The following is an 18374-nucleotide window of genomic DNA, read 5'->3' as shown; positions in this document are numbered from 1 at the left end:
GGAATTGTTATAATGGCTAAAAACACATGTTGTACTAGCCTTTTGAAAATTTTCATTAAAAATGTTGGGGAAAAAAGCAAAGTTTATATGTTTTAAAAAGTAAATAAATACTGAAGATTAACTCAGGAATCCCACTGAGAACCAGAAAGTTTAAACTTTTAACTTGAGGGATAATTTATGCATTGCAGTTTCATCTAATAATATTTTAATTGCAATGTTATTAATGCCTCTAAGATATTTCTCTGTAATTTTGTTAAAGGCAACAGTGCCAAGAAACTTAAGTTATAACCTTAGATGTAAAACAAACTTTTACAGAACTCTTAAAAAGTCAACAGCAATTTAAAATTAAATTAAACGTTTAAGACTAAATTGAATAAAAATGTAACATTAAATTTAAAATTATATATCTAGAATATGTATTCAGTATATTCTAACATATATATCCAAAATATAGAATGTATTATGTATTACATGCTAATATAAATTGAGTGTGTATGGATATACATATATGTCCTAGTATATATTTCATATCAGATTTAATTATGCCTCTAAAGTATATTGGTGATTTTCTGTCAAGATGGTGGTATAGGCAGGCATGGCTCGCCTCTTTGCACAACCTCAACAAAACTGCAACTAAGATACAGAACAGCCATTGCTCAGAACTGACAGAAATCAAGCTGAATGGAAGTCTGACAACCACGGAATTAAAGAAACCACATCCATCCAGACTGGTAGGAGGGGTGAAACCGAGGAACCGGCTGGTCCCACATCCACGTGTAGTGGATAAAAATTCGGGAGGGATATCTTAGGAACCAGGAGTCCCAGCCCCACACGAGGCCCCCAGCCCAGGGTTCTAGCACCAGGAAGATAAGTTCCCACAACTTCTGGCTGCAAAAACCATTGTGGATTGAGTTGGTGGTGAAAGAAACTGCTAACGCCCCAAGCACTTCCTCTTAAAGAACCCACACACAGACTCACCCAATCAGACTCACTCCCTCTGGTCTCTGGTGCTGAGATGCAGTGTGAGGGGCACCAGTGGCATGCAGGGGGAGGCTGAGGTGGCCGGCTGGCATCAGGGTGAACAGAGGCCATTGTCCCTTTTCTGGGCCCTCCCCCGACAGAGCTGGCAGACTGGTGCCATATCTGAGACTCCATCAACCCGGCTAACACTTGGAGATTCTCCTCTCAGAGATTCTCTGGTCTTGGAGATTCCCAGGACTCTGCCCCACCCAACCTGTGGGTCCATCCAAGTTGCTTTTCCATATTAATGGTCTTAGCTCATGCTTCACAACTTCCTAAAATTTTCTCAAACAAGCAGCAACTGGCCTCAATGAGCCCCAGAGCCGGAACTAGCAGCAGCCAGCCTAGATTCACAGCTTGGCTTCGCCAGGGAATCTCCAAGCCCAGCACAAGTAGCAGCCATTTCAAATTGCTTTATAGCTCAGGAATGGTAGTCCCAGGCAAAACACAGGTGGGGGCTGATCTTGGCCTGTACCACCCAGGAAACCCCAGGAGAGAGCACACCCAACGCACAGCTACAGACCACTTTGGAGCACCACCCTGACCCTGCACAACTGATCTCCATGGAGAGTGGTGGTTGGTGTTAAGTGGTCACAGCCAATCTTTGCAGCTAACTGGCCTGGGTAAATCCCTCCCATTGATCTGCCAATAGCAATCAAGGCTCAACTACAAGAGGAGGGTGTATTCAGCCCACATGGAGGGTGCACCTTGAGCACCCAGCTTAGGTGATAGCAGAGGCTGTGCCATTGGACCTTACAGGACACCTACTACATCAGGCCACACTACCAAGACAAGGAGTCAAAGCAGCTCTTTCTAATACATAAAAACAAACACAGGGAGGTTGCCAAAATGAACAGACAAAGAAACATAGCCCAAAGGAGAGAACAGATCAAAGCTCTAGAAAAAGAGCTAAATGAAATGTAGATAAGCAATCTATCAGATGCAGAGTTCAAAACATTAGTTATAAGGATGCTCAAGGAACTTAGTGAGGACCTACCAGCATGAAAAATATCTAGTCAGAAACAAAGGATACACTAATTGAAATAAAGAACACCTTACAGGGAAACAAACAACAGTAGAGTGGATGAAGCCAAGAATCAAATCAATGATTTGGAACATAAGGAAGCAAAAACAAGCAATCAGAACAACAAGAAGAAAAGAGAGTCCAAAAAAATGAGGATAGTGTAAGTAACCTCAGGGACAACTTTAAGCAATCCAACACGCACTTCATAGGGGTACCAGAAGGAGAAGAGAAGGAACAAGAAATTGGAAATCTTTTTGAAAAAATAATGAAAGAAAACTTCCCTAATTTGGTGAAGGAAATAGACATGCAAGACCAGACAGCACAAAAAGTCCCAAATAAGATGGATGTGAGAAGGCACCCTAAGACACATCATAATTAAAATGCCAAAAGTTAAAAATAGAGAGGTGGGAGGGTGGGTACGGGAGAAATGGATGAGAGGTGAGGGGATTAAGAAGTACAGACAGGCAGTTACAGAATAGCCCTGGGGATGTCAAGCACAGTATAGGGAAGGGAGCAGCCAAAGAACTTATATGAATGACCCATGGACATGAACAAGTGTGGAGGGATTGCCCGAGGGAGTGGGGGGGGCTGGGTGGAAGGGGGCAAAGGAGGAAAAATCAGGGCAACTGTAATAGCATAATCAATACAATATAATTAAGCCCTGGCTGGCATAGCTCAGTGGATGGAGCGCGGGCTGGGAACCAAAGTGTCCCAGGTTCGATTCCCAGCCAGGGTACATTTCTGGGTTGCAGGCCATAACCCCCAGCAACTGCACATTGATGTTTCTCTCTTTCTCTCTATCTCTATCTCCCTCCCTTCCCTCCCTAAAAATAAATAAATAAAATCTTTTAAAAAAATACAATATAATTAAAAAACAAAATAAAAGTATATATTTGCGTTCTTCCAAAGAAAAAAAGAAATTCAAATTCAAAGTTAATTACCTCTTCCAAAGATATCTTTTGTCATATAACATATGAATTACTGAACTAATATGTGATATGGTATCCCCATCCCACAGAGTTGCTGTGAAAATGTAATCCAAATCTTTCATAAAATATATTTTAAAGGTATGTATATCTTTATATAGTTTATATATCTATAAAGTTTATATTTTTATTTTATGTATTATATATCTTATATAATTTATATATACTTATAAACTAGACATAAATATAAGTAGATAAAATATATTTTAAAGATATATATCTTCATATAGTTTACATATATATTTATATATAGTTTATATATGTATATAGTCTTATATAGTTTCTGACACACAGTACATATCAAAAAATGTTAGCCTTGGTTTTTCCTCTTTGTTCCACATTATTTAAAGGAAAACTTCCAGCTGTGGGAGCATCGGCAAAGCGATGAACAATATATTTTGCTCGACATAGGTTATAGTCATGACCTTTAACTAGAATGTTTTCTTGACCTCTTCTGTGAGCTGAGCCCCCGCTTTCTTCCGAGACTAACCTGAGATTTCACAGGTTGTAAGGCTTAATTATGGGTCTATCCCGTAATTAATAGATGGGAAGATAGATATCCCATCTTTCTTCTCTACCTGAATAGAAATCCTTTAAGGATAAGATCAGATTCCCATGCCCTAACCTTGTGTCTTATTTAGAGTGACCCTAAACAAATGTTTATTGATTGAATATTTTATTTTACGTGGGAGGTATTGGGTTGTTCAGCCATTCAATCATTTCATTTCTTCTTGATTGGCTAAATAGTTTGAGTAAGGGCTCTTTGAACTGCAAGTGACAGAAACCCGACTAGAAGGAGTTTAAAGCAAACGCGAATTTATTGATTTATAACCAAACTCCAAATTGATGGATTATAACCAAAGATATTGATGTATAATCAAACTTAGCTTCACAGGAAACTTTGAGTCATAGATGGATAGACTGTCTAAAAGGGCCTCCTCACTCTTTGCCTCTTGCTCTCATTTCCTTGTGTTTGCGAGTTATTCTTTGAATTCCTGCAGACAGTTTTCTTCATGCAGCAGGACACCAGGGTGCAGGAAGTTCTGTGCTCACATACTTCCTGTTTGGAAATGCAAGGAAAAAAAGAATGTCTCTCTACTACCAGTTCCATTTGAAAATGTTCCGAGGAAGAACTAGGTTTGACCTAGCTTGGAGGACCCCCTTGGATCGGTCACTGGAGTAGGGGAAACGAGACCTGATCTATTAGTTTTTGATGTAAAACAACCTCCAGACTCAGCAGTGTGCACTGCGGCCATTTATTTATAGCACAATTCTGTGGGCTGGTAACTGGACTGAGAAAGATGGATGGTTGTTCTGGTCTGGCTGGGCTTCTGTTTATCATTGAGGTCAGCTGCTCACTGGCCTAGGAGGGCCTCCCCTGGCACGGCATGTTTCTGCTTTAATGTGCTTTCTCATTTTTCTTTTGTTTTTAGCTGGCTCTTTGGGGCTTTATAGAATGTGGCTGGACCGGGTTCCGAAAGAGAAATGATAGGAAGTTAATAGCAGGCCTTGAAAATGATGAGATACAGGTAAAAAGGGTTGGAGCCATCTAGGAAGGTACAGTGTGAATAGAGTATCACTCATACACGTGACCGAGGATGGGTCAACATTGTAAGAAAGAGTACCACTCACACATAGCTAGCGGTATAATTGCTCACCCATCTTGCTGTAGCCATTGATCAACACATACACTTTACTTTCTTGCCTTAGGATTGTCCTTTGCCAAATTGCCCATGTCTACTGTTCCAACACCCCTCTGCGTGTCTGATTCCCCTCTGGCCTTTAAGCCCCGTTTGATGGGTCGTCCATGGAAAACCCGCCACCTGTCGGAAACTTCCTGTGATGTCTCCAGCAGAAGGTAACTTTCTATGTAAAAGGACCAGCAGCAAGGGTTCTCAATTCCAGCTACACATTAGATAGAATCTTGGGGGGAAATTTAAAATCTCAGTGCCCAGGTGATATCCCAAGTCAACTCCACCTGGATCTCTGGGAGACAGATGGTTCTAATGCACGGCTAATTTCTAGAATAATTTCTGATAAATGTACTCATTTGTTAATTGTCACAGTGGTTTATCTCCATTTGTATTGTAAGTTTTTGAAAGGGGGACTGGTGTGGCGCCTCATACCTAGTTGGGCACCTCATGTGGGGCTGCTGATAGAGTGAGTTAGAGTTCAGATTCGTTTTTACCATGAAATTTAAAATAGCCCTATAAATTTTTTAAAAATTTAAAATTAAAAAAATATTGAATTTATTGGGGTCCACCCTAATAAATTCACTTTTACATAAATAAATAAATAAATAAATATTTCTCTTTCTGCCCTAACAAAGCTCTATATTTTTTCCCCTCAAAATCTGTTAAAACTTCTGCGATTAATCAAAACAAACAGTGCATGAAATAACCTGTTCTGGGCCAGTATCTGATTAAACCCCCTGGTAGCTTCCATTTTCAGACTTCACAGTTCTTTGATTATTTGCGTCCTGCGCTTTATCACCTGCCTACAGATCTCTAACAACAATACGCATCACACTGACAGTCAAGTCCTCTGACCGGAGGTGGGTTTTTTCCCCCCTGACTCCCCCCCCCCCCCCCCCATAAATCACAGAGTGATAGTGAGAAGCTTAGATCTCGGCTCCTGCTGGGAACAAAGCTCTAAACCAGGAGGCCTACCTGGTTTTCTGTAGAACCTACAAGCCCAAAGGATGATTATAGTTTTGTAATTGTAGTAGGTGATTTCAAGTATCGGGTTTAAAACGGTGGCCCTGTATCTCCTCCCGCGATCTTCGCGTCCAGCGAGGAGCCTGAATCGGAAGGAAAGGGCAGGGCAAGAAGGCCGAGCTCTGGGGAGCAGGACGGCTGCTTTGTGCCAGAGGACCTCAGTGACACTTAGAACCTTGCAGAGGTCCAGTCAGACCAGTGGCCGCCACTGTCCAGGACTTCCAACGGTCACAGGACACTGTCATAGTTCTGTCCTTCACAGAGGAGACCGCTGTGTGTGGTGTCTTTCGGAAAACCTGCCTCTTCCTCAGAGTCACCAAGACAAGGCTCCGTAGGTGTGAGCAAACCCGTGAGTGGACGCCCATGCACGTTTTTAAATCATTGTCACCTTCAGCTACAGGGCGACTCTCCTCCACACCTGCAGACTCTTATCTCTAAGGGGCGGGGCTATAATAATGTTTATCATCCCGTGTCCCGTACGTTGGCATCTTATCCAGGGCCTGGCCGCTCGTGCACCAGGCTTCAGGACACTGTTACAAGGTCTATGTGAAGAGTAGGCTCCTGCTCCCCATTTCCGTATTGTCTCCTGGAGGGTCGGTGCCGGGGCCAGAGGGCAGTGCAGGCATGCTGCCCTCCTGCTCTTTTACCTTTTGCAGGAGAAAGCAGCCTCCTCTGTGGTCAGGCTGGTTGGCAACAGGAAGACTGTCTATATGGTTGTCAGCTGTTCACAGCGCGCATCTGAAAAACACCAGGTGCCGAACACCTGCAGTCTGGGGCCCTGAAAAATGCTGTAGTGAATTGAGACCTCAATTCTTCTGGAAAACAAAGATTGCCTACATGTGGCTCCTTCCACTGGGAGCGAGGGGGGGGAGTGCGGTATCAGACCCACCTAGTTCAAACTCCAGCAGGACCTAGAAAATTCTGTTCATTGCACCTGGAATGTTTGATGGGAGCCAAGAGCTGGGATAGACTTTTTGCAAGCTTGTCTCATTTATCCTCATGACCACCCTATACAACAGAAAGTATTTCAATTCGCCTTTTCCAATTATGGACACTGAAATACGACAAGATTATATAACTCTGCCGTGGTTACTTGGTAAGTGGTGGAGCTGGTTTTTTAGCCAGATTTTCTAAGCACTGTAGGTGTGTATGTACGCATGGTCAATGGACAGAGCTCATTTACAAAACATTGACCAAATTCACTTATTTTACAATGATAATTGATTATTGTTAGCCTTATAAAAATGTTACAGAAAGCAACAGACACATTGGATTGATGTGAGATTTAGGAGCATTGCTGGCTACAACGTCAAGATCCATCCCCAGTGAAATGAGGAGCTGGAATCACCTAAAGCACGCATATTAATTCTCCTCCTCCGTCTCAAAGGAACAAGCTCCAGGAGGCGGCCTAGGAAGGCAGAGTGACTGAAGAAGGCTAGGGACGGTTCCAGGCACAGTTATTAATTGGTGGCTTGTCATCCGGTTTCAAGTTCTTCCCAAGAACTTCTAAATGCTCAGCACGCGTGACTGTAAAGCAGCCCCTTTGACCTCGCACTAAGAGACTTGAGCAAACTCTAGCATGGCTTCTCCTGCCCAAGCCTGTCTCCTTGGAATGAATGACACCAGGACCCTAACCCAAACCTTTCCTGAGAAAACGCAACATTGTGAAAAGAATTTACTATTGTTTCCAGCCAAAGTAGGACAAAATCCAGCCCCCTCTGCCTCTCCAATCTCACTTTCTTTAGGTAGTTACTTTCCTTTAAAAAATGCAGCTATAAATCCTCTCGTTCTCCACTGAGATGTGGAGCTTGTGCTGTCCAGAATTATCTCCTCCTCTTGAAATGCCCCCATCCAGAGAGAGCTCTCCTGCCTCGCAGGGTCTGGGAAAGGGTAGGAGACCGGCTCCCTCCTGTTCCTAAGGTGATAAAAGCTGGGTTTCTGCATCAGCTAAGTGCCAATCAATATACCCTCCTCACTCTGAGCAACCCCCCTTAGTACCTTTCTCTAGCACCCCCCAGCTTTTAAAAACGCCTTCCACAGTTTCCTCCTGTGGAGTTGAGCTCACTTCCCATGGAGTCTCTCTCCCCTTCCTGGAGTCATCTGAATAAAATCTGTCTTACTGGCCTTGCACAAGCATCCAGCTTTGCTTTTCTGGCATTCATGTCATGATGCCCCATATTGACTTGTCATCCCCAGAAGGGTCCTGGTACCTGAAAGTTACCTAAACATGCCCTTAAAATTCATTGACATTTCCTAGGGCTTTACTAGCGCTGTACATACTTCTCAAAATTAATTTACCTGTGAATTACTCAGGGATCTTGTTCACACGGGACTGCTCTGCCAGAACGTGCAGGTAGGGCCAGGATTCAGGATCTGACTTCTGCCTCCCTCGCAGTGACACTGACGCTGCAGGTGCACTCACCTACTCTCAGCAGCGAGGCACAGGGCAAACTACGTGACGGGGATCATAGACTTCTTGGTCATTGTTTAAGGGTCAACGTACTTGACAAGACCTCCCTGCTCATGCTACTTAAATGAGCAAAATGCTCCCTAATTCTTACTCTTGACACTCCCTCCTCTCTTCTCTCCCCATTGGTTCCCTCCAAAGATACTTTTCTTCACACTCTGCATGGTCTTCATTTACTTACTTATTATGTATTTCTTTCTAGAAGGATATACGCTTCATGAAGTCACGTGTTCCCTCTTGTTTCACAGCCACATCTACATCATCTAGACATTTCCACACCATAGGTGCTCGAGGAATGAGTTTAATGAATTAATGGGTCATCTAAATTATATGTAGAACTATGATGGCCTTAGTGAGCTTGAGCCTCCAAGGTGGCCTGTATAACAAAACTAACAGACACAAATCAAACACCACAGAGCGAATAAATAGCATAAATTCCAAGCCCCCTGTGGGAAATATCATGGACAAAGGACCAGTGGTCACTCTCTAGACGTCAGCATCCAGGTGACTCTTCTGGCTGCTCAAAGAACCAGCTGCTACTTGGGCAATCTGCAAGGCTAATTGGTTAATTATTGCAAAATGAGGTTCAATCTTCCTTCTACTCTTAGGTCCTTTTTTAGAATTTATTTTTTAGAGAGGGGGATGGTGGGGGGAAAGAAAGGGAGAGAAACATCGATGTGAGGGAGAAACATCCATTGGTGGCCTCTCATTTGCCCCCTGACCAGGGACTGAACCGGTGGCTTTTCACTTTGTGGGACAATGCCCAACCAACGGAGCCGCATCGCTCAGGGCTCGTGGGTCATGTTTAATGACCGTATCTGCATTTCAAAATTTTATGAAGCAGATGATGGGAAAACTGTAGGAAATGGAGTCCAGTGAAACATTTTTGAGTTAATGTGATACTTTTCTTTCTGCTGGCCTTTCTTATACATTTTCTTATTCCTAATGCAAAACGCTTCTATTATGAGAAGTGCTACAATATAAGCACTGGAGTGCCTGTGCACAGTGAGACCTGAACAGAGAGATCAGCACTGAGGACAATGGTTCTTGGCCCTTTCAAATGCCCTCTTTTAAAAAAGATTTTATTTATTTATTTCTAGAAAGAGAGGAAGGGAAGGAAAAAAGAGAAGGAGAGAAATATCAATATGTGTGTTTGCCTCTTGCATGCCCCCTACTGGGGACCTGGCCCACAACCCAAGCATGTGCCCTAACCGGGAATCGAACCAGCGACTTTTTAAGGTTTCATATGCCGGCACTCAATCCACTAGGCCACACCAGCTAGGACTCAATGCCTTCTCCTGATACATCATATTTCACACTAGCCCCATTACTCTCCTGAAATGAGTCACTTGATGGAATGACCATCTTTTAAAGTAATACCTATAATGTCTTATGTATTATTGAATGAGATTTTACAAAAAGGTACTTACAGTAAAATAATAAAAACTAATGTATAAATACTAGTACACAAAGCTATCAGATTTTTTTGAATTCTCTTGTCCCCCTACAAACTCACAATCTGGAGGGATTGGTACCTGCTGGCGAAAACTCTTTACATAAAGAACTCTACTACTGCAAGTACATGAGAAGATACGTATCTTGGATGGCACGAGTGTACATGGTGGTAGTTGAGTTCTGAGGAAGACAGTCCCATGTAGGAGAGTGCTCTGGGAGCTGCACAGCTCCCTGGCTCCGCCCCCACCCTGAGCACCCTCAGATTCCCTCCTTGCGGAGCCTTCTTCGTCTGTGGGTGGTTTGCTCTCTCTTACTTTGACCAGCTGCTTCTGGTTGTTTCTTACTTCTGAATAGGCCAGTTTTCCAGCCTTTTCACAATCTTAGTTCAATCTATACCTTCCCCTTTCCAGATAGTCACATTTTTTTGAAGTGCCCAGGGTTTATACTGTGCTATTGTTAAATCTTGTAGGTCAGAAAAGGAAGATGAGCTCTAAAAAGTCGGTATAAAACTGTCTTGATGTGTTCCAAAAACTTTCCTCTTCCCAACATACCCTATAATTCTAGCATGTTTGAAACTGAATGTTTATAAACCTACAGCTTCTTCCTTTACCTTTCCATTTCCATTGACATTATAAGTGAATCCCACCTCATTTTTAATCTGCTACTTATGAAAACTGTGTGGCTTCATTTGGAATGCATATCTTTGCTTCAGGCACACATTCTTAGCTCCACTATAAACGAAATTACAAGACCATTTGGCGGGATTTGTCATAGCAAACAAGGAGATTATTAAGTACATTGTTAAAAAGGTCATGAGAAACTCTTTAAAGAGGCTGAGGGATCTATGAATATGCCAGAGGAAAGTAAGGAGCATGGGGTACTAAGTGATGACAAAAAGATCAGCCCCTCCATAATAAGCCGAATTCTAGGTCCCATTTTCTAAAGGTGACTCTTCATCACTCTTCCATGTCAGATTCCCTTTGTCCTTCAAAACTAGCACTGTGACACTTCCACTGTCAAAAGGAACATGGAAAGCCCTTCGGCGACACAATTTCTCTCCTCCAGTGTCACTTTGCCCTTTTCACATGCACCATTCTCGAACTGTTTCCCAAACGGATTGTTGTCAGTGAAGTTACCTTTCTTATGAGTTCCAGGCCCATAGCCCCTGCGGGTGCCCAACCAGCTCCTGGTGAAGTGAGGAGGCGGAAGTGCTGAACCCCCTCTCTCTGTTTATGTGTAAAGAGTGAGATTGGAAGCATTTAAAAACTGAGACGTTAAGTGACTTTGTTTTGTCTGGTGGCTAAGCTCCCTAATTTTTCTGGCTCTCAGATACAAATAAATGAATAAGCCACTTTTCAACGTTTCCGAGCTCATGGATTCTTGTCATGCAACACAGTTCTGTTAAATACTTCATAACTTGGGGAGGCTATAACGCTGTTAGAAATGTCACAACTTTTCTCGCAAAAAACCTTGCCTTTTTTTTTCCATCAGAGAAGCATGTGCCTTGAGAAGTATGTTTTGCTGAGTAAGGGCAGGATTACTTCAGACTGGCAAAAATACCATTTCTTCAAAGAAAGACAGAAGGTTATGCCAAGTAAATAATCATTCATCTGAAAGAACTATGCAAAAGAAGCCCAACTCGTAAGTGTTAAAATAAGCAGGTTATGTAAAGCTTTACAGTTGTTAGATCTTTCTAGGTAAATACCACAGAACTCAAGAATGTTAAGAGTTTGAGTTGGGAAGCTGTACCTGTCTAAAGGGTCTTGGACATGTCTGGAAGACCTTCAGAGACAATCATGAGCCACACGAAAAAGACCCACGTTGTGTCTGATTGCAAACAGTGATGACAAACTAGATTATGTATCAGGAACACAGGGCCTCCTGTGAGTTTTGGTGAACTCCCAAATGAGAGTTGCTGTTGTGGAGCAGAGGTAGACCACGGCTGAGAACATTCAGTTCAGCTCGCTGCAGGGTCTCTAGGCCCTTCTGAACTGGATGGTCAAGCCGATTGAGGTTCACGCGAGTGTCATGCAATTGTTTCTCATCCTCGTAGTCAATAATACCGCAGCAATGTCTGAAACTGGACCACCACATGCTAAGGAATTACAGGGAAGAGAATTTAGAAAACCTCAACTTGGACTATATAGGAGAAAACACAGGACTAGTTGGGAACCCAGGTTCTATTTAAATTCCTGTCTTTCCACAGTTACATACGGAATATCTATAATTAATTTTATGACTATCAAGTATGAGCCACCCTGGAAACCTCATGATGTTAAGATAGAAAGACAGAGTCAAATCTGTACTGATTATATTGATAAAATAAACTATTCATGATTTTAGTTTATTTTTGTTGAATTTATTAATAATCTTTATATATTTATATATGTATGGCTTTGAGCAAAGACAAAAGAAATTCTCTAACTCATCCCTGATCATACAATTGTTGTAAGAATCAGCTAGTCTACTATTTTCCCAGCAGCAGAAGGACCAATCTCTTCCATAATACATTTCTTTCTGTACAGATTAAAACTCCATACCCATGGGTTTAGCTATGTACAGAGAAAAAAGGTCACTTTTCAACTAGCAATTGACTTTCATATTACAGGAATGTGAGTCAATTTTTTCTTAACCTAAGTATATATTTATACATATATATGTATATCATTTACCCTGTACCACTTCGTGCTTAGCTTTTTGACCATTCTATTACAAAGGAAATACAAATTTTATGGTTGTACTGAAAGACCATGCGATTCAATTCCGCTTATGTTTCCCAATAGTCCTTGAAATAAAAAACCAAAAATTTGTATATGATATAAAAATATTTCACTACCAAACCCATTAGTCCTATCAAATGTAAACCTTTAATCATTTAAAGGATCAATACACGATCTTAATAAATTGAAGTTACATCTCAATCTCTTAATAAAATAAAGGATTTGTACTGATATGTCCATGGTCTTGCAGTTTTCCCATAGGTTCCAGGTAGACGGAACAAGCTCCTTCCTACCCCCCTCCGGACACGCCCTCCTGCGTCCCCACCCGGTCACCGTGACGTTGCACGGACTAGCTCCGCTGACCCACTCAGGCTGGGATCTGCTAGAAATCAAACATAACAACTCATTTTGGTATCATAGATAATTTTTTCCCATAAAAGGCATAACAGGCAGCATGGATCCATTTTAGAGTTTTTGCTTTTGCTTTGGGGTTCTGCCCTCAGGTCTGTCTGGGAGGCCCTCCCCACGTAACGTGCGATCTTGTTTAGGTTCCTCGTACGTGTGTGTCGACAGAAAGGCTGAAGACCTCCGCTTCAGGTCCTCCTCTCCACTTGGGTTATTTACAGAAGTCGGTTGTTAGGAATCTTCCAGTTGTGTTCCGGTCACCCCCCACATTCGTGGGATGCATCAGGCACAAATCATTACTAAGGGGCTCCTTTCAGAAGAAGAAGATGCTCCCAGATCATGGAAAGAGTTAAGGAAACAGACAAACAAACAAACAAACAGTGCTCACAATCCGTTTGACCCTGTTTTCCGTCACCACGTCTACACTTTTCTCAGCACATTTAAAGTGACAGACCTCCTGTCTAAGGGCTACGCCGTCACCACAGGCCTTAAGATGTTCTAACCACTGAGTTACACTATACACAGAGCAGAGTGTGTGCCCCCAAACAGACAAGAGGCTGCAAGTGTTTATTTCTTTAAATTAACACCGTGGTAAACTTCCAGCTACAATGAAGACAGAACACACCAGCAACTCCAAACCAAGCTGTGGCTTACAAATCATTATTTAAATAATAATAATAACAATAATAGTAATAATATTAAATGAAAGTGAAAACCTCACTTCTAGACTTAAGTCAGATCCAAGTCAGCCTTATAGGGATTTTAAGATAGGCAATTAATGAAATTGTTATTCTTTTCTAGAAACGAGAAATGCTATAAGCCTTTCCCTACAATGACTGCTTTGAACCTATTTTTTTTTCCCAAAAAAGCATGCAGGGACTTTTCAGATGCTTGATTATGGAAAGAAGGAAGAAAAGTAATGGTTTTTGGTGTAGTACAAGCAATTTGTAGAATCGAGCATACAATTTTGCATAAAACATTGCAGGTTAAAAATAACATTGTAGGTTTCAAGCCATTGCATTACATTTGAATAGTTGTCACAGTTAGGTTTTGTAAAATTTAAAACTCTAAGTTTTGAAGTGAAGCAATAAAACTAAATTCTTAGACGATGACTTTGACCTTCATACGGCACAGAGTAGCTATTTTTATCGGGTGGAAAAAGGTATTTACAACTAACATTGATTGAGTCTTGGTAAAAGTCCAATAACACATGAAGAGACATATTCCCTCATTTTCCAAAAATCAATGAACATGTTTGAGGTCAGAGATATTCAGAACAGTGGTAATGCTAGTCTCCTACTGTGGCCGAGCATATATAATTGTTCTTTAGCCTAATTCAAAATCGAAAGCACCGAAATATAATTTAGATCTATAAAAGGGGATGCTATTTGATCCTCCATAATTAACGATTAACGATTTGGATGCAGAGACACAGCTAGCGAAAGGAGGAAGTTTGGACTGGTGCTCACCCGAGCTGCCTTTTTAAAATCAGAGTTTTGCTTGCATTGAATCCGAGAACTCCTCATAAAAACGAGAAATACATACATCAAAAGAATTAAGTAAAGGTAGATTAAAAATAAATAACCTTACAACAACATTTTAAACCTTTTAATGATTTAAAGTAAGGAAGACATGTAACACTGAATGCTAAACAAGTCTTTCGAACTTCTCTTGGGACTTTAGATATATATATATATTAATAGAATGTGTATACATATATATATTTTTTACATTTTGCATGTAGGCCAGAGCTGTCTAAAATATCTCTTCATAGTGGGCTATAGGGCTGTATCAGGAGATAGAATAAAATAAGATCTGAGACCACTCTCAGTTTATTCGAGTCTGCTTCGAGGATCAGCAGGGATCATAAATTCGAAGCAAATCGTGGCTTTTCGGCGTCTGCATCTGTGTGTAAGACTGAGGACTCTCTCTGCAGAGGAGCCGCTGGTGGAGGGGGGGCAGGAGGGACTCCCCGGTTGGGCGGAATGGCTCCGGACGACATCTGTCGGAACAGGGTGACCCTCTGGGGCACAGTGCCCCTGCCGGCCGCCTGCAGGCCCGCGCCGTGGACAGCGGTCACGGGCTGGGGGATGGAGGCCAGGGACTCGCCCACCGTGGGATGAGGTCTGGAAATGAGGCTGGACAGCTCGTGGGGCAGCGAGGGCTGCGAGGCGGAGAGGGGCCTGACCTCCCGGCTCAGGCTGGTGTTGTGCAGAGCCTGCGTGCTCTTGTGCGCGTCGGCCTTCGGCGTGGAGCTGCTGGGCGTCTGTGGCTGCGGGGACTGCGGACGGGGCTGCGGGGGCGGGGGCTGCGGGAGCTGTGGCTGCTGCTGTGCTGCTGCTGCTGATGCACGAGGGACACCTGCGACGCGGTCGGGGAGGCGTAGTGGAAAGTCCGGGCGGCCAGCGGGCTCTGCACGGGCGGGCTGCAGACCGCGGTGGTGTAGGAGCAGGGCGAGAGCACGGCGGCCGGAGGCGGGGTCTGCGTGCTGGGGCTGGGGGAGTGCAGGCTGCTATGGGGCAGGCTGGTCGCGGTGTACACGGGTGGCGACTGGGTCCTGGCGCGCGAGGTGGGCGTGGCCGCCGCAGAGGAGGAGTTCAGGGCCGTCATCTGCGGGTAGCTGATGGGAGCGATGGCCTGCACCATCTCCCTGTCGTGTTTCACGATCTGCTTCAGGATCTCGTTCTCCTGGTTGTTGAAAACACCAGTGTTAAGATCCTTCTGGAACTTTTGCAGAAGAATTGAATTTTTCTTTCCTGTCAGCGAGAGAAAAACAGGCACTTAGCACGTGCGCAAGGGACGCGTGGCAACTCCGGGGGACAGTGGCTCCTGAAAGCAAGTCTGCCAGGGCTCCGTGGAGGGGGTTCCAGAGCCAGGCACTCACCTGCAGACCCCCGAGGAAGCGGGGCGCCCGCCCTTCCTGCTCCCTGTGGCATTCTGGGAAATCTAACTTTCCGTGTGAGTCAAGCAGAAAAGTCTGTTAAGGGGGAAAAGCCATGCCGCGAAAGGAATGGAGACACTTGGCATGAGCGCTACCTTGGAGAGGGGATAGACGGGGCATTTGCACCAGGATGGGCCTGGAGTGAGGACTGAGGTTGAAAGCTTCTTTTTCAAGAAAGGGATGGAACTCTTAGGAAGCGACAGGCACCCTACAAGAGGCTGTAGGTAGACTTACTGCATTCGCCTCAGCTCTTGGAAGTGGGTGTGTCACATCCCATTGTGGAACAGAGACAGACAAAGGACGGGTAAGACCAACGCCAGAAAAACGTGGTTCATAAGTCCCAGCACGCGGAACGGGACTGTAGATGCACCACAGACAACGGACCAGCGCGTCTGCATCCTGGGGATGCTCGCAGGAAGCACAGTCTCCTGGCCTCACCCACGGCTGAACCACATGCGTGCCACTGAGATCCCCAAGGGGCGCTCGCATGCAAGTCGGTGAAACAAAGGACTTGGGTTTTGATGGGTGACTTTTCTACCCTACCTGCATATTTTTCTCATCTCTGGAGTTTTAATACATACTGATTTCCATCTGTACTCTACCACTTAAAGCAGAATAACCAGATATGGGGTGCAGGCTGTGAGGACTAGTGAGGCGGCTCTCGGCTCCCCCAGAACCTCAGTTACTGGCACTCTCCTCCCTGCCATTGTCCCTGCACTGGTTTGCAATCCGCAGATGTTCCTGGCAGAATAACTATGAGAGTAAGTAGTAGCTTGATGAAGGTCAGTGACTTTTGAAGACATCAGTCATAAAATGGTACCCAGGTGAACATGGTAACTAAAAAGTGAATCAGTCCACCAGCTCACTAAGCAAAGCCCGGCATCTAAAGTGACGAGTATTTTTTGAATGACAATATATGCTAAAATTTACTTGATGCTGGGAAAGGCAATAATTTTTATCCCACTTTATTTTGGATCTGGTTAGACTGATGTATAATTGACATTCAAATCCTGTTAGTTTCAAATTGCAATCATTTTAAATTAATGCCAGAACAGGTAGTTACCTATCTCTCCTTGCAGAATTGTCCTAATACTGTCCCCAAAAGAAACACTTCTCAGTTAGTGATACATATAAATGCTAATTTAGCATATTCCCTTAACTAACTATAGTATACACTTATAAGAAATGACCACACAGTTGAAAATACTATTTCTTTACAACCAATGAACTGTCAACATTTCATTACAAAAGTATCTGTGACTTTGTACAAATGTATTATAAATTTAATCCACTGTCAGAATTTTATAGGAATTAAAAAATGAAAATGTTTGATGCTTACTAGCAATCCCATTGCCTGTATTAATCGATAAAACCATTTCATGCAGTCTTATAAAAATTGACTGTAGTAAATTAGATAATGAAACTGTGTCCAATAAACAGATAATTTTTATAGAAATACCTTGATTTCAATGCTTTTTCTAAAGATGTGGAGCTAATTTAGGAAAACAATTCATATTCTCAGAAGTTAGTCTCTAGCTCTCCATGAACACTCACACCACAATGAAGGAGGTTATTTTCAAATTAATAAAGACGCTTTGAGGCGTACTCACTCATCATATGAGCTATTGCTCATAAGTACCCTCCTAGGGTACTATGTCATGTTCAGTGTCTCAGTTGTCAATGTGAATTCCTAATGCGTGTGTTAAGCCAAATGGTAGTATCCAGGTACCACCTTTATTTCTCCTAACCTAATTTCCCATCCTGTTCAGTCTGTTATCCCACTAATACAGATGGGAGGGAGATGCAAAGTGCAGAGGAAAAGCTCACACATCCAAACATCAATCACGGGTCCTTACCTTTCGTAAGAGTGAAGCAGCTGAAATGCCTCTTTGTTTACTTTCAAGAGATCCCAACCCCATCTCCTCTGAGTTCATTGACTCCTCCATCCCTCCCTACCTCTCTTCAATTCTATTCACTGTGTACCAGGTACTGTGAATGTAATAACGAATTAGACACGATCTCTGCATTTACAAAGCTTGGCATCTCTAGTGCGATTACAACACCGAAAGCAGGCTGTGAGGCAGGAAGTCCCCAGGGGTGTGGGGGAGCATATGGAGGGTGCTCAGCCCGTTAGGGGGTGGGAGGCCTGCACTGGGATATGGAGGTTAGTCAAGTTAAGCAGAGACAAGGGGCAGAGCAGGGGAGGGGAGGGAGGAGGACCTGGATGTGGAACATGAGTGCAGACCACCTTCTCACATCACAAGGCTCCAGCGTAGCTTGGAAAGCTAACCACAAGCTAATCTGATCTAATTTGACTATCGCAATTATTCAAATCTGTAAACTAGTGTAACGAACAAGGCCTAATTTATACATTTTTATTTTAGAGCAGGGAAGATGAAAATAAATGGGTGTCTGCAAAGTAAAGCATCTATGTAAGACATTTCTAGCCAGGCTTTTTTTCTTTGAGTCTGCATTACAAACACTTCAAGAAGTTTCTACTGAGATGGTTATTTCACACACATTTTCAATTGTTAATATAAGGATAAAATGTAAAGTTGATTCTTAAAAATAAAAGATATCCTTATGATAACTATGGTTTGTAATGCAGACTCACACGTTAGTATTTTTAGTTCTATTGT

The 18374-nt window shown here is 43.1% G+C and overlaps 1 protein-coding gene across 1 annotated transcript in view; it reads right to left on the bottom strand.

The window, feature by feature from the left end:
- Positions 1-14658: 14658 nt before the first annotated feature.
- Positions 14659-18374, bottom strand: part of HCN1 (hyperpolarization activated cyclic nucleotide gated potassium channel 1) — a 313939-nt gene continuing 310223 nt past the window's right edge. The window contains 2 exon segments of the mRNA XM_028521854.2: positions 14659-15132; positions 15135-15550. Coding sequence (XP_028377655.1) covers positions 14659-15132; positions 15135-15550 — 890 coding nt within the window.

Source organism: Phyllostomus discolor, chromosome 3 (assembly GCF_004126475.2).
Source record: "Phyllostomus discolor isolate MPI-MPIP mPhyDis1 chromosome 3, mPhyDis1.pri.v3, whole genome shotgun sequence".
Classification (NCBI taxonomy): Eukaryota; Metazoa; Chordata; class Mammalia; order Chiroptera; family Phyllostomidae; genus Phyllostomus; species Phyllostomus discolor.
The sequence above is the reverse complement of the archived record's forward strand: the minus strand, read 5'-3'. Positions and strand labels throughout refer to the sequence as shown.